We start from the raw sequence: 20,695 nt of genomic DNA, 5'->3' as shown, positions 1-20,695 counted from the left end.
TAGGAAAAAAAAAAAAAAAAGAATAATAAGAATAATCTTAACCAGCACAATAAGTAGAAGGTCTTCCGTTGCTACGGAAGACCTTAATAATCTTAACCAGCACAATCAGTAGAAGGTCTTCCGTTGTTACGGAAGACCTTAATTATTCAAAAGCATATCATGTTTCCATACATTACGGAGAGCTGTTTCTCCATCTTTTAAATCTTAGAACTCTATATTTCTAAGGAATAAGGGACTTCGTTGTTTTTTCTCCCTCCTCTTGAAAAGGGGAGTATGTTGGTTTGCATCTGTCGGTCGGTCGTTTGGTAGACCAAGTGTTATCAACTCAATATCTCCAGAACCCTTTACTTGCTATATATCAAACTTGGAATACTGGTTTTACCTAAGAAGTAGATAATTCCTATTGATTTTGAGGTCAATGGTCAAACTAATCTGGACATGCAAAGATATTGTCTGCTCAATGTTTTGAGAGTCCTTTCTTTGACAGACATCAAACTTTGTACTTTGGTTTCCCATGCAAAGAAAATGTCACCTATTATTTTGAGGTCTCAAGCGCAAAGGATAAGAATAAAGCTGACCACAAAAAGATATTGTATGTCATTATCTTGAGAAACCTTTGCTTAACAGCTACTAAAGTGAAATATTAGTTCTTCTTAAAAAGTAGATTACTCCCACTGATTGTAGGTCAAAGGTGAAATCACACATAGCAAGATATTGTGTGCGTATTATATTGAGAACCCTTTGGTTGACAGATATCAAACTTGATGTATTGGCTTCCTCTAAAAAGATGTTCCTTATTGATCTTGAGGTCACAAGGTCAAAAGACAAACTGGATATTGTAATATAGTGTCTGCTCAATCTCGTGAGAACCCTGTTTGATAGAAATCAAGTTTGTTGTACGGGTTCCTGTAAGTGTTTCTATTGATTTTAGGTTATAAGGTAAAAGTACTCTATACATGATAAAAATATATCTTTTGAACCCTTTGGTGATTGACATCAAACTTGGTAGACAAGTACCACCTAAAGAATAGTGAACCCATTGGTTTTCAGTCACAAGGTGAATGCTTATGATTCAAATAACTGGTTATTTGGAAATATCTGTTCATTATCTTTGGTATCATGGTTGCCCCTGATAAGTACATGTACATGTAGGTAATCCATATTATTCGCTATCCTTACAGCCATTCTAATTCAAAGTTCATCCTTTTATATACAGTCTCGATCAAAGTAAGCATTTCGCAAATTCTATGGTCGTTATAACGGTCTAGTTCTTCAATACAACCTATCATTGGGTCAAATGCTGTCTGACGTGTTTCATACCGATTGTTAAGCCGTTCTTGGCACACTGATTTTGACTACGGATAACTCCGTTTGCCTGATCGGGATATAGGGCTCACGGCGGGTGTGACCGGTCGACAGGGGAAGTTTACTCCTCCTAGGCACCTGATCCCACCTCTGGTGTGTCCAGGGGTTCGTGTTTGCCCAACTGTCTATTTTGTATTGCTTGTAGGAGTTATGAGATTGATCACTGTTCGGTATCTTCACCTTTCATATTGCCACACGGGGGTTGGGGGGGGGGTTGGGGGGGGGGGGGGGTTACATGTGTATCTAAAACATTTATCTACAACTTGAGACCAAGAATCATTGCACCATGTCACTTGATGCATCGAAGGTGTAAGGTTTGTTGTGACCAAAAACTAGGTCACAGTGACCCAATGATAGTAATATAGTTAAACGTCATATGCACTATTTCCCAGGCAACAGTTCCTGAGGGACATGCACTTTGACTTTGTACTTTATTAACACGTAAATATCTTATGTAAGAATCTTTTAATATTCCATCGCTGATAACGCATGTTTCTTTAAAAACTTTGGCGTAATGCAGGTTTTATGAACATATAAGTAATACATTCAACAATATATTTCATTTTTTCCATCATTTATCATATTTCATATCTTTTTCGTATGCAAGGAGATTGGAATATTGTTTGAATGGAGAATGATTCAACAGCATTTTTTTTGCTACAGAGTTTTTATTTTTCGCAAATTAAAAGCAGAAAAGGTAAGAAAATGTAAGAAAAAAGGTGAAAACTATTTGTGCCACCAAATGAGACAACAGATCTGGAAAGAAATTGAAAAGCAATGTTAGTGATATATACATGTGCATTCATGAAATATTTATTGATGAATACATTATACATGCAATCGATACATATACAGTATGATGCTATACGTGTATATATTCGTACAAAATGGCGGCGTGTTTACATTCGCGACGGAATTAAGTCAGACTTCAAACTCAGATTTCGTTTTACACAGTGATTAAAGTAATAAAAACTTACTTAACACTCCGTAAGATGACCTTTTAGTCGAATCACACTTTGTAACCTCCTCGAAATCGACCGGTATAAACTCTGGACATACTGAGGTGTGATGGCCGTCCAGATACTCTAAATTTCACGAAACAGATCGATCCCACCAACACGTCCCTGTAGTGTTCCTTTGATGTAAAGCTTATACGGTACCAATTTTGATGCACCAGATGCGCATTTCGACAAACAATGTCTCTTCAGTGATACTCAACCGAAATATTTGAAATCCGAGATAACTTTGAAGTTTTGGAGCTAAATATAGCCAAAAACAGCGTGCCAAAAAAGTGGAGCCAAATTCGTCCAAGGATACGAGCTATGCATGAGAGAGATAATCCTTAATTTTGAAATGAATTTCTAAATTTTATAACAGCAATTAAATATGCATCCGTATTTTCAAGCTAGTAACGAAGTACTTAGCTACTGGGCTGTAGAGACCCTCGGGGACTAACAGTCCACCAGCAGAGGCCTCGACCCAGGGGTCATAATGTAAAACTTATACGGTACCAATTTTGATGCACCAGATGCGCATTTCGACAAATAATGTCTCTTCAGTGATGCTCAACCGAAATGTTTGAAATCCGAAATAACTATGAAGTTTTGGAGCTAAATATAGCCAAAAAACAGCGTGCCAAAAAAGTGGAGCCAAATTCGTCCAAGGATAAGAGCTATGCATGAGGGAGATAATCCTTCATATTGAAATGAATTTCTAAATTTTATAGCCATATATTTTCAATGACTGTGTTGGTCAACTCATTGTTGTTATGCCATTTCTATGAACAAAACTTCGAGTTGAACGTGCACGGTGAACTCGTGCATTGTCATCTTGAAAGATGCACTGGTTACTTGGAAAATGTCGGACTATGACAGGCCACAAATTGTCATCAAGAATATGCTGGTATTTCTCTGCATTAATATTGCCTGCAACTGCTGAAATAGTATTGACTTCATGCCATGTAATACAACCCCAAATTATAACCTCGTATCATGGCTTCGTTTGACATGCCCCCAAGTCTGGTTTCCAACCTTCGCCCCGTTTCCCCCAAATATAAATGCGACCATTTTGTCCCACAACTACTTTAAACTCGTCTGAAAATACCACTTTTTTCTCCAGTGGCTGTCAACTTTTAGTTTCCCTTTTTCCCGACACCAACATAACTGCTTTGTCCTGTTCACCTCACTAACCACTAGCTCTTTCTTAGCATCTCGTCTCACGAATCCATTGTTGTGTAGATGTAATAGCACAGTTCTTTTGTATATCGGCTGTTCTCTATTTGCATTAAATATATCCGTTATCTCCCGTAAACTCTCTCTCTCTCTCTCTCTCTCTCTCTCTCTCTCTCTCTCTCTCTCTCTCTCTCTCTTCTGTGGGTCTTTACAAGCAGTTTCAGCTTCCGATAATCTCGGACTGTCACAGTAGGTTTCCTGCCTTGTCTAGGAATATTTTCTTTGGAATCTCGACATTCTACACGCTTCTTAAAATTTCCTATTGTAAACTTGGACACACACAAGGTATCTGACACATAACTGGTGGTTTTACCTACATGTATTTGTATTAACTTCCATGTAATATCATAAATTCCATGTAATATAATAAAATCATGTGACTCATGAAATGTCACATAGTTAAATTGTTTTTAAAGATAACTATCGAAATCCCGACGCTATTCATAGACCACTTTACTTATCGCTTAATCCATTGGTAAGAAGTGCGAATTTAAACACGCCGCCATTTTGTACAAATATATATTGCATCATACTATATGTATATGTACACATATCTTAAAACACTTATACCAAGGCAATGATATGATTGATGGAATAAATAGATGGCTTATGCATAACAGGAAAATATGTATCAATTGAAGAAAAAAACCCCCCAAAAAAACCAAACCCCCCCCCAAAAAAAACCCACATGCTTTATGTACAGCATATGATGAAATATGATACATCTATAAGGTCTGATATATATATATATATATGCATATTATGCGATACGGGTGACTTTGTCCCTCGGGCTGATATGGGGCCACTCGGGCTGATACGACATACGATATGGATTTTAGCATGTGGTATTCTCTGTTTATCATATATTTGGTAATGATTATGCCGATTCTGCACCGCGCGTTATGGATGACATCACAATAGCCGATATCAACGACCGTCCCGAAAATCCATATCACATATCAGACTGGCGTGCAAAAATGCATATCGATTCAAAAATTACGTATTTCATTTGTAACAATCAACATACTAAAGTTTCAACCACGGAAAAGCAATGTACCAGAGTTTTTACTGTTGTAAATTAATGTATGAGAATTTTTACCATACATAATGTGGCTAATTATGATTAATGTATCAGAATTTTTAACGTAGTTCATCAATGTACAAGTGTATCATCAAAATTAACCAAAATAGTAAATCAATGCACCTCGGTTTTTACCAGAGTAAATCAATGTATCAAACTTTTTACTATACCATAGTAACATAGTGTACCAAATATTCCTTGAAGTACCTTTAAAATGCGAAAACGGTCATTCGAATGTGATAAAAAGAATTAATAAAATATATACATGTACATGTATATATAAAATCAGCTCCCCGATTCCATATCAATTTAGAAAAACGCACACCATAAACACTATACTGTTCGTATATTATATCTAAGCATTAAAAAGTGCAGTATATGATAAATAGAATACTACATACCAAAATTCATATTATATGTTATATAAGCCCTCGGGCCCCATATCATGTTATATACTCTATATATCAAAGTTTTTAGCACCAGAATAATTCAATGTACCAAGGTGTTTTTTTTTTTTTTTTTACTAGAGTGGGCCTAAATCATAGTATTAAGGTTTTTACCATGGAACAGTACACAGGCAAATGTGCCTCACGTGAATTTGCCTGTGTAATGTATAAAATATTCCTTGATCTGCTTTTAAAATGCAAAAAGTAACCCGCATGTGATAAAAAAAATATTTTATTTTTCAAAAATCAGCTTTCAGACTCTGTATCAAATTGAAAACAAGAAATCATTAAAAGTACTATCTCGATCATTTGAAATATTTAAGCATAAACAAGTGCAGTATATGATAAATAGAATGACATATAATATGGGTTTTAGCACACACACACACACACACACACACACACACACACATATATATATATATATATCACGCATCTATTATATCCGTTTTTAAACGCAAGCTGTGAAAAACGAATGATATGAATGTGTCACATACTTTGAACGAAATATTTTGCATTCAAAATGCATGTACGTGTGCCACATTCGTTTAACTTATATCAATAACAACGTTATAGTACACGTGAATTGTACTTAATTGTAATGTACGCGCGTCACAAGATTTTAACATATGGTACACATGATGTGTTTTCCACGAGTGTTACGAAGGTATAACGTATGTTTTAAAACTCGTATACATGTATGTTGCCCTTACTCTGATTCACATACGTGTGAGAACGAACGCTAAATATAGTATGTCAAACGTAAGTTGTACATTTTGCTGTATATTAGAAATGTATTACACATTATAGGAGTTATATTGTGAAACAGCCCTTCGGGCTCGGTGAATATTGTACTCCTCAGGTGTCTAAATCATCGTATTGACCTCAAAAACAGCAATAATTGTATATTATTATACCTCAGTATGAAAATTCTATGCAACGCGTAATCTTATTGGTCAAGACAGTCACGTGCCAGGGATCATAAGACTTTTTATCTCCCTCTCAAACTTCCACCAGAGTTCGTTTGCTCACAAACCAAACTCTTCCACTTAGGCATTATGGGATAGCGATTTCTTAGGCCGCGTATACTGTGACGTCACTGTAGAATGACGAAAAAACATAACGTCAAAGGTAAACAACTTTCAAAACAAGAACGTAAACATCAAGTTCATTACTTTACACAATAATTTGAACAGAGTCTCACTACTTTTTAATGATCTTTTGATCATTTTATGATTAAAATAAAATCCATACTTTTATATTAATGCTCTTAATATCAATATTTTCAAACTTTTAACTGCGAACTACTTCTTTAGTGTTATTTGCCTGCGTGATAATCGCGGACTCACAATATACAAATCTGTATATTGTGCTGCGTCACATAGGAGAGGTCTATTCGTAGGTGACGTAATGAGGCCTCGACGGGGAGTTGGATCTCCCTCTCAGACATCATATCACCCTATTATATTTACCCCTTGGGAAGCCTCGTGCATTTCCCGTAAATTTAACGTCAAGGTAGACGAAGTGTATTGTGACGTCACAATAAGGCCGAGTCATTAATTCTAGTTTCACAAACTCTACCCAGAGTTCCGTGCGCTACTCACAAGCGAAGCTTGCGTAACGCGCCCTCCGATGAGAGAATGCTACTTTCATAGTTCGTTAGGCATAAAATATTCGAGTCTCTGATACACCGTTAATAAATCACCTGGTTTTGGTTGATACAAAAACAAGCAAGTAAATCGACATTCAAGGATAATGGAAATACAAAAACTGGTTATCATATCACTGTATTTCATTGTTTGTACCCTCTACCGTAATACGTTGACGGCGCGGTGTTACCGTTAGGGCGATCTCAGCTATATACAATGTATAGATGAACGGACTTCAATTTTAAATGCACTTTTGTAGTCTTGCTTTGTTTCGGTATAATAAACTCTTTATTGCATGAATGTTCGGGAGATATGAAGATTTATTCACCCAAGACAAATCATATTCCCCTCGGGCGTTGCCCTCGGGAAATATGATTTTTCTTGGGTGAATAAATATTCATATCTCCCTCACTATCATGCAATAAATGTATAATATGTTTTACGGTGTGACCGTGTTTGAGGACGAAGCAAAAATATTGGCATTAGTATCTAGATCCATAACGGAGCAAAAATATCTCGAAAAATTAGCACCTAACGTGTGAGGACAGAACTCAATCAAAGTATTCTAACTTTAAACATTTTTGATCCGCCTATTTATTGAACGCGGTAAACGCTATGCAACTGATGTAAACAGTGCATTGTGACGTCATATTCAGCGTCGGTGTTTAGCAAATACACAAACATAGGAGACTTTGCATTGTACAATCGCGTTTTAAATCGAGGAGTGATTATATATGATTTTAAAAAAAAAGAAGATTTAAATGCTTTTACGGAATTCATGTAACATCTCAGAACGACGTGAACTTGGGTACACGTATTCACTTTAGAGAAGTCGAGAGGCATAGCCTTCATCGACTTCTCTTCGCAAGCATTAATGTTTTGATTCTGGAAAACGTGTAAATGCCGGAGTAGGTGACGGTTTAACTCTGTTTACGTCAGCCTGCTTTCTCTTAACTGGACAGCTCCCAAGACCAGTTAACGTAAACCCGGGACAGGGGACATGTTGAAAATGGATTAAAAGCAAGTAAGTGTTCATTTCCTTGTGACAATTTTGTGCATTACTGCTAAATGTTTGAAAACAAGTTGTCTATTGCATAAATCCAGGCACATCTGAGTCGAAACGTCGGTCGAAGCATAAACCGTCACCGACTCCGGCATTTACACGTTTTCCAGAATCAAAATATGAATGCTTGCGAAGAGAAGTCGATGAAGGCTATGCCTCTCGACTTCTCTAAAGAGAATAGGGTACACGAAATTCAACATGGAGAAATACATGTCCACGCGCTAGTATTCGAATCGACGCCATTGGGACCAAAATTTCAAGTTCCATAGGTATAGTTTAATTTTTCATTAGTTTTCTATATTTTCCTTTTAAACATGTATATATGTGTTACCTATAGGGACAGCTCTGCCTTCGGGCCGTGAGAGGGCTTCGCCCTCTAATATCTGATACATTGATTAACTATGCTGCATTTAAAGACTTTGATATATCCCTTATAATTGATTATGGCAAAAACTCTCATACCTTCATTGACTACAGTAAAAACATTGATTTACCATGATAAAAACATTGATACGTTGATTGTTATGAGTGAGTACGTAATTCCCGGCTTGATTTGCATTTTTGCACGCCGATCTGATATGTGATATGAATTTTCGGACCGGTCCTTGATATCGGCCATTGTGATGTCACCCGTATCACACAGTGCAGAATCTGCATATTCATTACCAAGTATATGATAAACAATAATAATATATGAGTCTAAATAAATAAACAATGATTGGATTAAAGACAAAACTGTGAGTACACCAAGAAGCGTTCATTGATTATCGGAATGTATGTTTAGAAACTGCAAACAATAAGTTCGAAATTCTAATAAAAGTTCCGTTATGTGAGCACAAAAACAATTCTCCAAAGGCACATAAAAAGCATTTGCAGTCAGCAGAAAAACTGTAGATCAGATTTCAATAGCATGTTAAACATTTATCATTGAATTCATTGCATCATGGTTTGATTTTGCAGGTCATCGAACTTGCAATCTAATTTTCAAAGTAATTCCATCCTCCTGTGATGTCATTAGATTTTGCAAAATCAATGATTTATTTAGATTTATGCATGATAGGAACAAATTTTGTTGGAGTCTTTTCCGATAGCTATTGTAAAACTCTTGTTAAAAATAAACTATTTTAAAAGTCTAAGTTATAGATGAATAATCAACGATAAGTTTTAAAATGTTGAATCGTAGGACAAAAACTCCGGTTTTTTTTTTTTTTTTTATTTCGTTATCAAGTCTATTATGCAATATATTTCCTTATTTCTTACAGACATTTTGTATATTTTTGTGAAGAAACAGTTTCATGAATTTGTTATGAATGCTATCATATCGTCATAACCAGTTGTTTTGAAATTTTGACAACACTGTTTAAGGAAAATTGCAATTTTCTGATGGTGATATATGATTCTGTATATGTATGTCTCGCATTTTAAAAAGTGTGATGACCTATATATTTTATTTGATAATTTGTTAGTTTTAACTCTAATAAATGAAAATAAATACACTTTTAAAACTTGTATTAGATAAAACTGCGAGTATGGAGTTGCCTTAACCTAACAAATATATTATCAGTTACATATGAATATTGTTTGACTAATATTTTACATAACCACATCAACTTTCAAGGATATACTAGTAGGGAAATCAAGCTACATATGAAGTTTGCAGTGCATAATATGAAAACAATACAATCATGGGTAAATGAAATTCAAACGAATATACACAATGGGAATCTAAAAATTGATATGGGTAATATCATAAAAGCAATTCCTAATTCTATGACGTGTCTGATTCATCCAAATTCCCAAGAATGCAGGAGGTGTAAGTTTCTTGGATATACTAAGCAATGTTGTGTAAAGTAAATTAATTACCTACGCATTTCAAAGTTAACCACAAATAAATCATTGCAGTTCTAGTACATGTATTAACGTGAAAGGTGACAACAGTTTAGCATTTTTCTGTTTTATGCAGTCTTACATGTGATTAAAGTTATCATGAAAAGTTAGTAGTAGTTCACTTTTTGCAAACTACAATACTAAGCTGTCAAATTTGTCTGTCTCTCATAGATAACTTATACCTCTACTAGTCTAATTTGGGGTTCAACTGCATGTATATTGGTAGTGTATAAAATGTGTTGAAGTCTCTTGCTAAATAACTCTATAACTAGTTAGTAGTTTGTAAACAAAATTCTTACTTACTGAAAGTTATAAAATTAAGATTAAGATGTCACATTAATTCCAAATTCCACTGAAGAGCCGTAGAATTCAGTGGAATTTGAAAAACAACAATAACATAACTAGACGTCTTTATTATGACGTCGTAGTAAATTTAACACTTTAAGAACGAAATGACTTTTGAAGTTCAATTAGATATGAAATGTACAACAAAAAATACAAACGTAATTTACTGCATTACCTGCGAAGGATGCGGCAAAAACTACATAGGACAAACCGGGAATAAAGTATCCGACCGAGTACGTGTTTATAAACAGCAAATCAGGGACCCATCTGTGAGAAACACTCCCTGTAGCGAGCACTTTCATATGTGCGGCAGAGGACATTTCAAAATTTTTCCATTTTATAAAGTATTAGAATAAAATGAACAATTACGGCGAGCAAAATAACAATATTCTATCAATAAAAGCCGAAACTCAATGCACAATTTACTATGAATATCACATGTACATGCATAATTGAATTTATAATGTTTCGTGAATTGAAATGTTATAAGCATATGAATATGTGTTACACATTATTATAATGTATAATTACTTTGACACTTTCTTTGAACATTTATTGCGCTAAATGTTTTACGTTGTCTTTTACTATGACGTCATAATGACGACGTCTAGTTATGTTATTGTTTTTTTTCCTACAAATTTCACTAAAGAGCCGTAAAGACAAAGCGCTTTGAAATAATTGTGAAATGTTTTCTATATTTTGCCTATACCAAGAACTTATTTTATTCTGATATATATATATATATATATATATATATATATATATATATATATATAAATTTCTTTAATGGCCTTGTATCTTCTCAGATCCGACACTTTATGAAAGTAGGGTGTTGTTGGGTTTTTGTGCTTTTATATATATATATATATATATATATATATATATATATATATTAGTTATGCCATGGTTACAATTATTCTAAAAGAAAATGTTTTAATGGATTAAAGAAAATGCATGGATATTCAGAGAATATTTTAATCATCAACTTAGGCTGACAAGACATGCAAAGGATTACATCACAAGTACAAATATGAGCATATTACTTACTACTTCCCGATGACGGCATCGAAGATGCTGCTGCAGAGGATGAAACAGAATAGGATTTAATTTGCAAATATTAACGATGAGTGCAACCTTCTACACTGGACATATCGAACACTGTATGTACACAAGGGTACGCCATTGTATTGCACTTAATTTTCATGTTTTCTCTAGTTTGCTGATTCATAGTGCTTACTACTGTATGAAGGTACGTTTTAATATTCAAATTGTGTTTTATGCTTGGTATGACTACAAAAAGAAAGAATTATAAAAAAGAATATGAAAAGAAAAGAGGAAATCATTAACTCAAATCTAATTTCAGGTTGAATTGATTTGATCATCGAAAAATAAATGAAACACTGAATAACACAGCCTCAGTTAAATATCATATGATTTTATGTTAGACATAATGTAGAAACAATTGCTTCAGGAAATCGCTATCAAGGGGTATCGTTTTAAAAGATATTAACTGTGTGACAAAGCAGAGGGATATGTACTGGGTCCTGCGGACAAAGCAAGTAACTACATTTATTCAATATATTTTATTGTCCAGATGTTATAACAAAAGGATTGGGCACAAATTATTAAAACTTCATAAGTACACAAAGGACTGTCTATGGTGTGCTATATTCAATACATAGCTGTGTCTTAGTCTCGTATGAATTACATTCCAATAACGATATCCTAAAAACATAAGGATGGAGGGGTAAAACTGGAGCTGTAAGCAATTTCTAAACGAGCTAAGTGTCGTTGATTGTCTTATTTCTAGCGGCAAGGAATTCCATTCATGTATCTCCCTTGTTACAAAATATGATTTATAGATGTTTAATCTGCATTTAGAGATGCAATAATTATGCGAATATCTGGTAACGTAATTCGATTCATTTGAACGAATGTTTGGTAATATTTCTTTCAGATATTCGGGTACCATATTGTGATAAATTTTATACATACATGTACCTAATCTTAATTTCGCCATTCTTCTATCAATAAGTGGTTACCACCCAGTTTCAAAATAAAGAGATTCTCTTTATGCCATTGAAGTTAGACCAGTATAGCAACATTATTACAATGTATCTAAAAAGATCTTGGCTTTAATTCCACATTTGGTCATCAAACTTATTCTCCAAGTTCGATTGACGAAATTCTTCGAAATCACACTTGAGTTTTCCAACCCATATTTTTCCCAGTCGATGGGACGAATTAATACATGTATGAGTTATAGTACATAAACTGGATTCCAAAACTTACAAACGGAAATGCGTTACAGGATTTAGTCAATGTTATAATGTGTACGAAGCCCGTATCTTTACTCCACACGAAAATATCAACTGCAGTGAAGGAGTATCTCAGACTACTGTGCCACAATATATGCGAGAAATGGTGTAAATCTAATCATTATCAACAATACGGAACTTTCGGGATAAGCTGGAACGACCGATTATATTTGACGTTTATACACCACGGTCACGTAATAATAACCAAATGTAGGGCAAAGTTGACATCAATACATATGGTGTTTCGCTAACAGACGGCCCGTAAAGAGCTATGCGCAATCCCACGATGACGATCCAAGTCATTATTGGTGCTTAGTACCTGGGTGTAAATTAGATGGAAGGGAAAAGGCGCATTTAGAAGCGTACCATTGGATGCAAGGCGTGAAGTTTTACCGATATCCTCAAGATATTCCCTAGATTTATTTCCCGCCAGGGCTTTCAACAAATTTAAAAGTAGGAGGCTGAAATGAAAACGTAGAAGGCGATCCAATGCGAACGGCGCAGCCGTATCGCACGCCGAGCTATGCTCGGCGCCCTTACGGCTGGGGGCCACTGAAGGCCCCCAGAAGCTCTGGGGTAAATGACGCAAAATCTTGCATTCTGGCGGTTTCCTGGCACTTAAATGCAGCTTTGAAATTGTCATTTTTTTGCCTGAAATTTTTACTTTTGCCATGAATTTATTGTTTCATATGTGAAATTTTCTGTTCATGCAAAGACTTAAAAAATTTAACATTGCAAAGTACTAATTTTGATGCAAAATGAAAAATAAAGTGCATCAAGATAACTACATGTAATTATTTTTTGCAATGCTGTATCAATTAATTTTTAAGTGTCTTTGCTTGAACAGAAACTTTCACTTTTATTTCTACATTTGTACTGAAAGTTTATAAGACTGAATTGTTTTGTAAGAAAGTTTCTACCGTGCAGAAAGTATTGTTGAAATGAACTACATGAAATCCATTGGGACCTGCTTTTGCTCACCCCAATATTTTTTTTAAATAAAACCCAAAAAATATTTATTACAAATTAAGAAGTAACATTTAAATGACCTATAATTTTATTTTTCCACAAATTCAAGTTAACAGCTACAGATTTGTTGGTAACAAGTAGTGAATCTGTGCTGAAAAATTCTACTTTCGCTTTTATTTAATACCACGTGGGCATTTGCAAATTAAAAAAGAATCGCCAGTCTGAAATCTTTCCTGATTAAATTCTGTTTTCGCTTTAAAATTGTTGATTGATATTATACAAAACACATACTCGTATCACTTTCACTTCTGGCCTTTTTAAAGCCGAAACTGAACAGGGTATTTGTTCTCTTCATTCCGTCAACGTCATTGATTTTTACGTTCAGGACTTTCGGAACTTCTCGTCTGTGTTGTCACGAATTGGTAAATCCGAGGCTTTTCGACTATTGCAATTGACGTATTATTTTCTACACCAACAGACGACCAATCAGGTGCCGGTATTTACCTGAACTAAATTTAGTGCAAGTAAACACGTTTTTACATCCTGGTTGATACGGCTGCGATTTCTGAGTCTACTAAAGTTTGGAAGATGTTTAAAGTTTTATAAAAGTTTTTTTTCATTGGACATACATTTTTGTCATTAAAGTAGCCGACACCTAATGTTACTATAGGCGACGGAAATCTACCGGCTACTTTTGAAAGCCCTGTCCCGCGCCGACTCGCATAATTTAATCAATTGTATTTTCCTATAAAATGGTTGTAGTTATTCCTTTCTATGAAAGATAGCATTTAAATGCAGGAAATTGATAGCAATTGAAATATTCCATGCTTGTTTACTTAGTTGTTATTGTAATCCGGAAGTGACATGCCCTACAATAACGTTCAACGCGCGATAAAAGTCAGAGTGGATCCGTATCTCGAAAGTCCCGTATTCAAAAGAACTTTCTGTAAATTCGAAATCACAAAACTTTTCCAAAATAAAAATCATCAAAACGTAAGACTTTTCAAGACTTAACATCACTATTCCTCAAGAAATATCATATACTAGGCTTTTTGACATCTACAGCAGCTGCTTCTTCAATACAATTGGAACTCGCAAATATTCATGTTATCCGGAAAATTACTTTGCCAAACACCACTTTGAATATACTCACAGGTACTTTGAAGTTCATATAAAAAGATGCTGGAGTTCCTCATTGACAATATCTACGTAGTTGTTGATGATCAGGTCTTCCAACAGTCGGTTGGAATTCCAATGGGTATGCATTGTGCTCTTTTATTAGGTGACCTGTTTGTATATGCTCGTCTTCAGACGAGACATATTATGTTATGACGCTGTCCGTGTGTCCGGCTTGCTGGCTGTCCGTCCGAGGTCATGTTTTCCAGATTTTTTTTTTTGTAACGGTTGCATGTAAATCGCAAGAGCATTTCTGCTGGATTGACGAGCCTTGATCTACTTTAAAGCTAAAATAAGTCAGTTTTCCGGACTCTTTTTCGTTACAGATACAGCTATTGCCTTGAAATTCGTTCACAAGCTTCCTCGCGGAGGAATACAGGTTCAGTTCGTATTTTACCCGGATTGCAAGCACCGTGACCTACCTTAGGGCTAAAAGTAGGTCAAACAGTTTTCCACTTTCTATCACATTCCAAGTTACTGTACATGTAACCTCAAAACTCTAATCTTAAGATAAAGAAATGGTGATCTTTATATTTGATGAATTTGATTAAAACATTAAGTATAAGTCAAAAGAAGTGCTTCTAAACATAAAATCAAAATACATGTATCAATACTCAGGAACTATTTCCGTCTAATTTTGTACTTGAGCCAGTTTTTTTTAAAGGTTTTTTTTTTTACTACGGATAACTCCGTTTACCTCACGGCGGGTGTGACCGGTCGACAGGGGATGCTTACTCCTCCTAGGCACCTGATCCCACCTCTGGTGTGTCCAGGGGTCCGTGTCTGGCCAACTATCTATTTTGTATTGTTTGTGGGAGTTATGAGATTGATCACTGTTCGTTATCTTTATCTTTAAAACTACGCCTTCACGTTGTGCAAACATGCATTGCATCCATTAGGAATGTGGTACATTTTTTTTTTATGTCTATCTGAAATTCAACTATGTTTTCAAATTAGTCAAACAATTATCTGCAGCTATCGCTGGATTTACCTATATAAAGAATCATTATTTCTTGAAAGACGTAGTCTTATAACTACAATGGAATTGAAAAACGCGCGTTATGGAAATTTGGCAAGTTTTTGTGTTGTTTCAAATTTGGTGCCAATTTTGTCATATATTAGAAATAGATTATATTACTGCTAAGCAAAACTATATGGTGAAAGTATCGCACCATGTCAGATATAATTACCATTGTGATATCATGTTATCCAATCATCAACATATATTTGATTTTTCATGTTTGTGTCTTTTGTATATCGTAATTTCTTATTTCCCAACAGCTGTTTAGTTCCTTTCGTTTTTGTAGTAACTGCTGTTGATCATTATGCAAACTGTCTTGATATTGCAAAGCTAGCATTTTTGTACTCTGATTGGTGGCTATGTTTTATTATCATCATGAACATTTGAACATCACTACTGTCATTTTTATGTTACGAATTGATCATGGATTGGTAATAATATTCAAGCAACTGATATTAAAGTATTCCAAGAGGGTACATATAATTAATCCAAGAAATATTCAAAACAAATTAGAAGACAGATTCTATATTTTATTTGAAATTACAGTAGCACTAGTTTGCATTTGAAACTTAAAACATGTTCAATTTTCCAGTACATTACGGTTCAATAGAACATAAATGACAACATTCTATCATTACATATAACTTATAATACACTTTATATAAAAAAAAAGGCTCCCACAAATTCATGAATATTTTCTAATCGTTTGTAGCGATCTCGAATCTATTGTTGCGATAATGGAACGTCCAAATATTCAATAGCACTCCAATACGCTGGTTCAGGCTTCCGTCACTGGATGTACACGCGACTCTCTGGACAAACATCATCAGGGTTCTAGGATTTCGACTTCAAGTCCAGGAACTCTGTCCTTTCTTCCATTCTTATATTTGTCTGTACCTCCATTTCAGCTGTTTTTCTTGATGTTTCGTGGTGACGAGAAACCAATATAATTGCGATAAGTGGAATCAATTTCATCACTAAAACAAAGTTTCCGATTTCTGGAAAAAGAATAATGAAAATAAATTTTGTGGCTGCACTGAATATTTTAAAACATAATACCAGTGTTTTAATGTGCAACCAAGGGGGCGGCACATCGACACCGCATTTTCGCTATTTCACTTGAAAAAAAAGGGGGGGGGGGTCTTATTTCGAAAACATTTTTATACCAAACGAAACATTACTGAAGCATATAGGTTAAGTAAAGCTTTAAATGAAAGCAGTTATATTACACTCCATCAGGTTGCTAGCCAAACATAGTATCTAATGAGTTTATTTCCTCGCATATAAAATTGAGACCCCCCTCCTAGCACCACCTACACTAAACGTATTCAGAGTTTTTCACAGTGTTCCACTATGTCCCATGTAATTTTTTATAATTTGTTTAACACATTTTATAAACATTTTCAGAATGTATATATATATACATGTATGAGAATGAATAGTGAAGAGTCATTGTAATAATTTGTAAAATATAAATTACAAACCAGTTCATGCTACTGTAACTGTGAAATGGATGGCTCGATGTCCCGCTTGTCGACAGAACTCGTACTTTTCAACTTCAAAGGTTGTTTATAGTTGTTGTAGGCAAACACTCAGGTAGGGGTTTTCCTTTGTAGGCTTTCAATCTACGAAGTGTTTGGAGTACAGTCTATAACTAGTATAAGTCTATGATGTTTCCTCCAAGGGCCGTTATCTTTTTGTTTCATCAACTTTAACCACGCTTTTTGGATCTTTTGTCTGTGCCAGAGAGGAATAGAATGTAATGTTTTTTGTGTAACCATACTTTCCTATCTTCCAGGAATTCTCACCCTGAGCAGTAGTATCTTGCTTTTGATCCCTTCGTTTCTTCCCAACAGATGCTATTTTACCCGAAGTATCGAAGGCTAACCAAATCCGGAAATCACGTGATCACGTTATATAAAATATAGAATAAACAGACGTTCCAGCAGTAACTCGAAAATGTGCTAATGGTTAAATCCCAACAATGTTTACCTATCCTACATCCCATGCCGAAATGACTTGCACGATATGTACGTTTCTAAGGGCGTGGTTTGAACGATCTCTACGTTTCTCTGGGCGTGGCTTGATCCTGCACGGAACGATTCTTGCACAAAACGATTTGCACGGAACGGTGAACGGTCTGCACGAAACGCTGAACAGTTTGCACGGAACGGTGAACGGTTTGCACTGAACGGTGAACGGTCTGCACGAAACGCTGAACAGTTTGCACGGAATGGTGAACGGTTTGCACAGAACGAAACAAAACGCTTTGGAGGTGTAGTAGCACGCTTCAGGGTCTGTATGTTACAAGTGTTTAATTTTGTTGGTATTTATATTTATAAGCCTTTTCAGACTCGTTTTCATGATTTGTCGGTTAAGACTAAGTTTTAATTACTGGAAATTTGGATTATCTCCCATTACAAAATTCTTTATTTCTCACATTTATATTTTGTGTCTGGTAAAATTATATGACTTTATTAATAATACATTTGATAATTTTAAACGAATGATTAAACGTCACAAAGTGGCAACACACCACAAACTGTTTTACAGACTTATTATTCATTGAAGGAGGATAAGACATGGTATTTTTAGTGATGAGAGGATTATGGAAACAGATAGCAATTTAATGGGTTATTGAGATATCAAAAGACTTATAACATTAATACAAGATTATGATGTTTACTGTGGATTAATCCGTTAACTTGATCAATATATAGGGATCAGAAAGGGTGTGGATGAACAGGTAGATATTTGATAACCTCAACACCTTATCAATATAGCTAGTCAACAAGTTTGAAAAGAGGAACATTTTACTTAGCCATAAAATAATGAGAATCTTTATAGCATCTCGAAGGGTTGTATTCTTCTTTCAATTACGTTTAGTATTCAGTTAGGTAAGCAAAGGAGTGGTGTGTGGGTCCTGAAGTTTTAAACTTATGAAGGCCATTCATATCAAAACGGATGTTATAGGGGGTTTCAACAGTCCCCTTATAAGTCATCCTTTTGAATATTCTTTGATCGTCGTAGCGATTTTATTTCCAAATACAACTTCTTATAAGATGGAATTTCGTCGGAAAACATACCAGTTCTTAAGCTTTTCCGTGAAATAATGATGTTGACTGATGGTTACACTCTCTACCCGATCACCATATAGCGGTCAAGGAAGGTGGGACCGAACAAGGTGACATGGATACCTTCTCCTCCACTCCTGATCTCAACTTTACTTATTCAACGAATCGATTTTTGACGTGCTCTGCATTTTATGTTTTCATAAGATTTATGGGATTAAACATTCTTACTTTCACTTCATAATGGTCAACTTACCTTGTAAACAACTTTAAAAGAGTATCAGACAAAACGAGAAATATTCTACTTACTACTACTGCTTGTTGGTGCTTTGGTCGTTGTTGTTGCTGTAAATAATGGAATACAAGAGTATTTAATGTGAAAATTGAAGGTAACCTTGGCTGCTGACAAATCCGACAGTAGGGCTGATTGATATATGACTATGGGTGTACATACAACCCAAACAGTTTGAACGATACATCTTGAAGAACGTTAACTGAAACCAGTATACCAAGGGTTTTAACTTTAAAGCGATTGTCATAAAATATGATGAAACTTTGCAGCTTTATCGATGATTCCGTCCTTCTTTTGTGTCTATTTTAAATGTAAAGTCCACTATTTAATTCCTTGAGCTAGAGTGTTATCCATATCATGAATTGTTAAGCAGTGACAGGCATCTGACAAATAAATTGAATTTACAGGCCTCACAACAGTCCCTTTTAAAGTGACAAATGTCAATAGTTGGTGGACGTTGTAGTAACCTTATTTGCAAATACAATCTGCAATGAAGAGGAGTGATATCAGTATAGGTGCATGCCAATTGTTAACTACTCGCTATTTAAAATAATCAGGTTTACTATGGATTACTTGGTCAATCTGAGCAATATATAGGGATCAGGGAGGGTGTGTCGGAACACAGGATATTTAGTCCTTTTCAACACCTTATCAAGTTAATCTGTAAGCAATGTTTTAAAGGTTATCAAAGAAGAAGATGAACAATGTAGTTACGGCTATTTGGCGATGTTGACTGATGGTTACACTCTCTACCCGATCACCATATAGCGGTCAAGGAAGGTGGGACCGAACAAGGTGACATGGATACCTTCTCCTCCACTCCTGATCTCAACTTTACTTATTCAACGAATCGATTTTTGACGTGCTCTGCATTTTATGTTTTCATAAGATTTATGGGATTAAACATTCTTACTTTCACTTCATAATGGTCAACTTACCTTGTAAACAACTTTAAAAGAGTATCAGACAAAACGAGAAATATTCTACTTACTACTACTGCTTGTTGGTGCTTTGGTCGTTGTTGTTGCTGTAAATAATGGAATACAAGAGTATTTAATGTGAAAATTGAAGGTAACCTTGGCTGCTGACAAATCCGACAGTAGGGCTGATTGATATATGACTATGGGTGTACATACAACCCAAACAGTTTGAACGATACATCTTGAAGAACGTTAACTGAAAGCAGTATACAAGGGTTTGAACTTTAAAGCGATTGTCATAAAATATGATGAAACTTTGCAGCTTTATCGATGATTCCGTCCTTCTTTTATGTCTACTTTAAATGTAAAGTCCACTATTTAATTCCTTGCACTAGAGTGTTATCCATATCATGAATTGTTAAGCAGTGACAGGCATCTGACATATGAATTGAATTTAAAGGCCTTACAACAGTCCCTTTTAAAGTGACAAATGTCAATAGTTGGTGGACGTTGTAGTAACCTTATTTGCAAATACAATCTGCAATGAAGTGGAATGATATCAGTATAGCTGCATGCCAATTGTTAACTACTCGCTATTTAAAATAATCGAGATTATTTGAGTTTATATCAAATAGTCCGTATTAATTTTGATATACCCTGTAGGTCGGGTCTACGTTACTTTAGCTGCTAGATGGTACAAGTTAATTTGTATGCACTACGTCACACTCGGTACTCCCTGTGATCGAACCCATTCATTACACTTTTTCCAACCGAAGCAGCAACGTGGTTCTTGTATTTGAGGCGGAAACCAAGCACGTGGCCGAAGTTTTTTCTCCCCTTTTTGGATTTATTCCCTACACA

At 35.1% G+C, this 20,695-nt stretch overlaps 1 protein-coding gene across 1 annotated transcript in view; it reads right to left on the bottom strand.

Annotated features, from left to right (window-relative positions):
- Positions 1–2,013: 2,013 nt before the first annotated feature.
- LOC125667017 (uncharacterized) overlaps positions 2,014–20,695 on the bottom strand; it is a 104,245-nt gene continuing 85,563 nt past the window's right edge. The window contains exons 29-32 of the mRNA XM_056154073.1: positions 19,906–19,941; positions 18,932–18,967; positions 11,115–11,144; positions 2,014–2,121 (exon numbers count right to left, since the gene is read on the bottom strand). Coding sequence (XP_056010048.1) covers positions 2,048–2,121; positions 11,115–11,144; positions 18,932–18,967; positions 19,906–19,941 — 176 coding nt within the window. The 3' untranslated portion in view covers positions 2,014–2,047. The remainder of the gene's footprint in view (positions 2,122–11,114; positions 11,145–18,931; positions 18,968–19,905; positions 19,942–20,695) is intronic.

This window comes from Ostrea edulis, chromosome 2 (assembly GCF_947568905.1).
Source record: "Ostrea edulis chromosome 2, xbOstEdul1.1, whole genome shotgun sequence".
NCBI lineage: Eukaryota > Metazoa > Mollusca > Bivalvia > Ostreida > Ostreidae > Ostrea > Ostrea edulis.
This window is presented reverse-complemented; position numbering and strand designations above follow the sequence as displayed.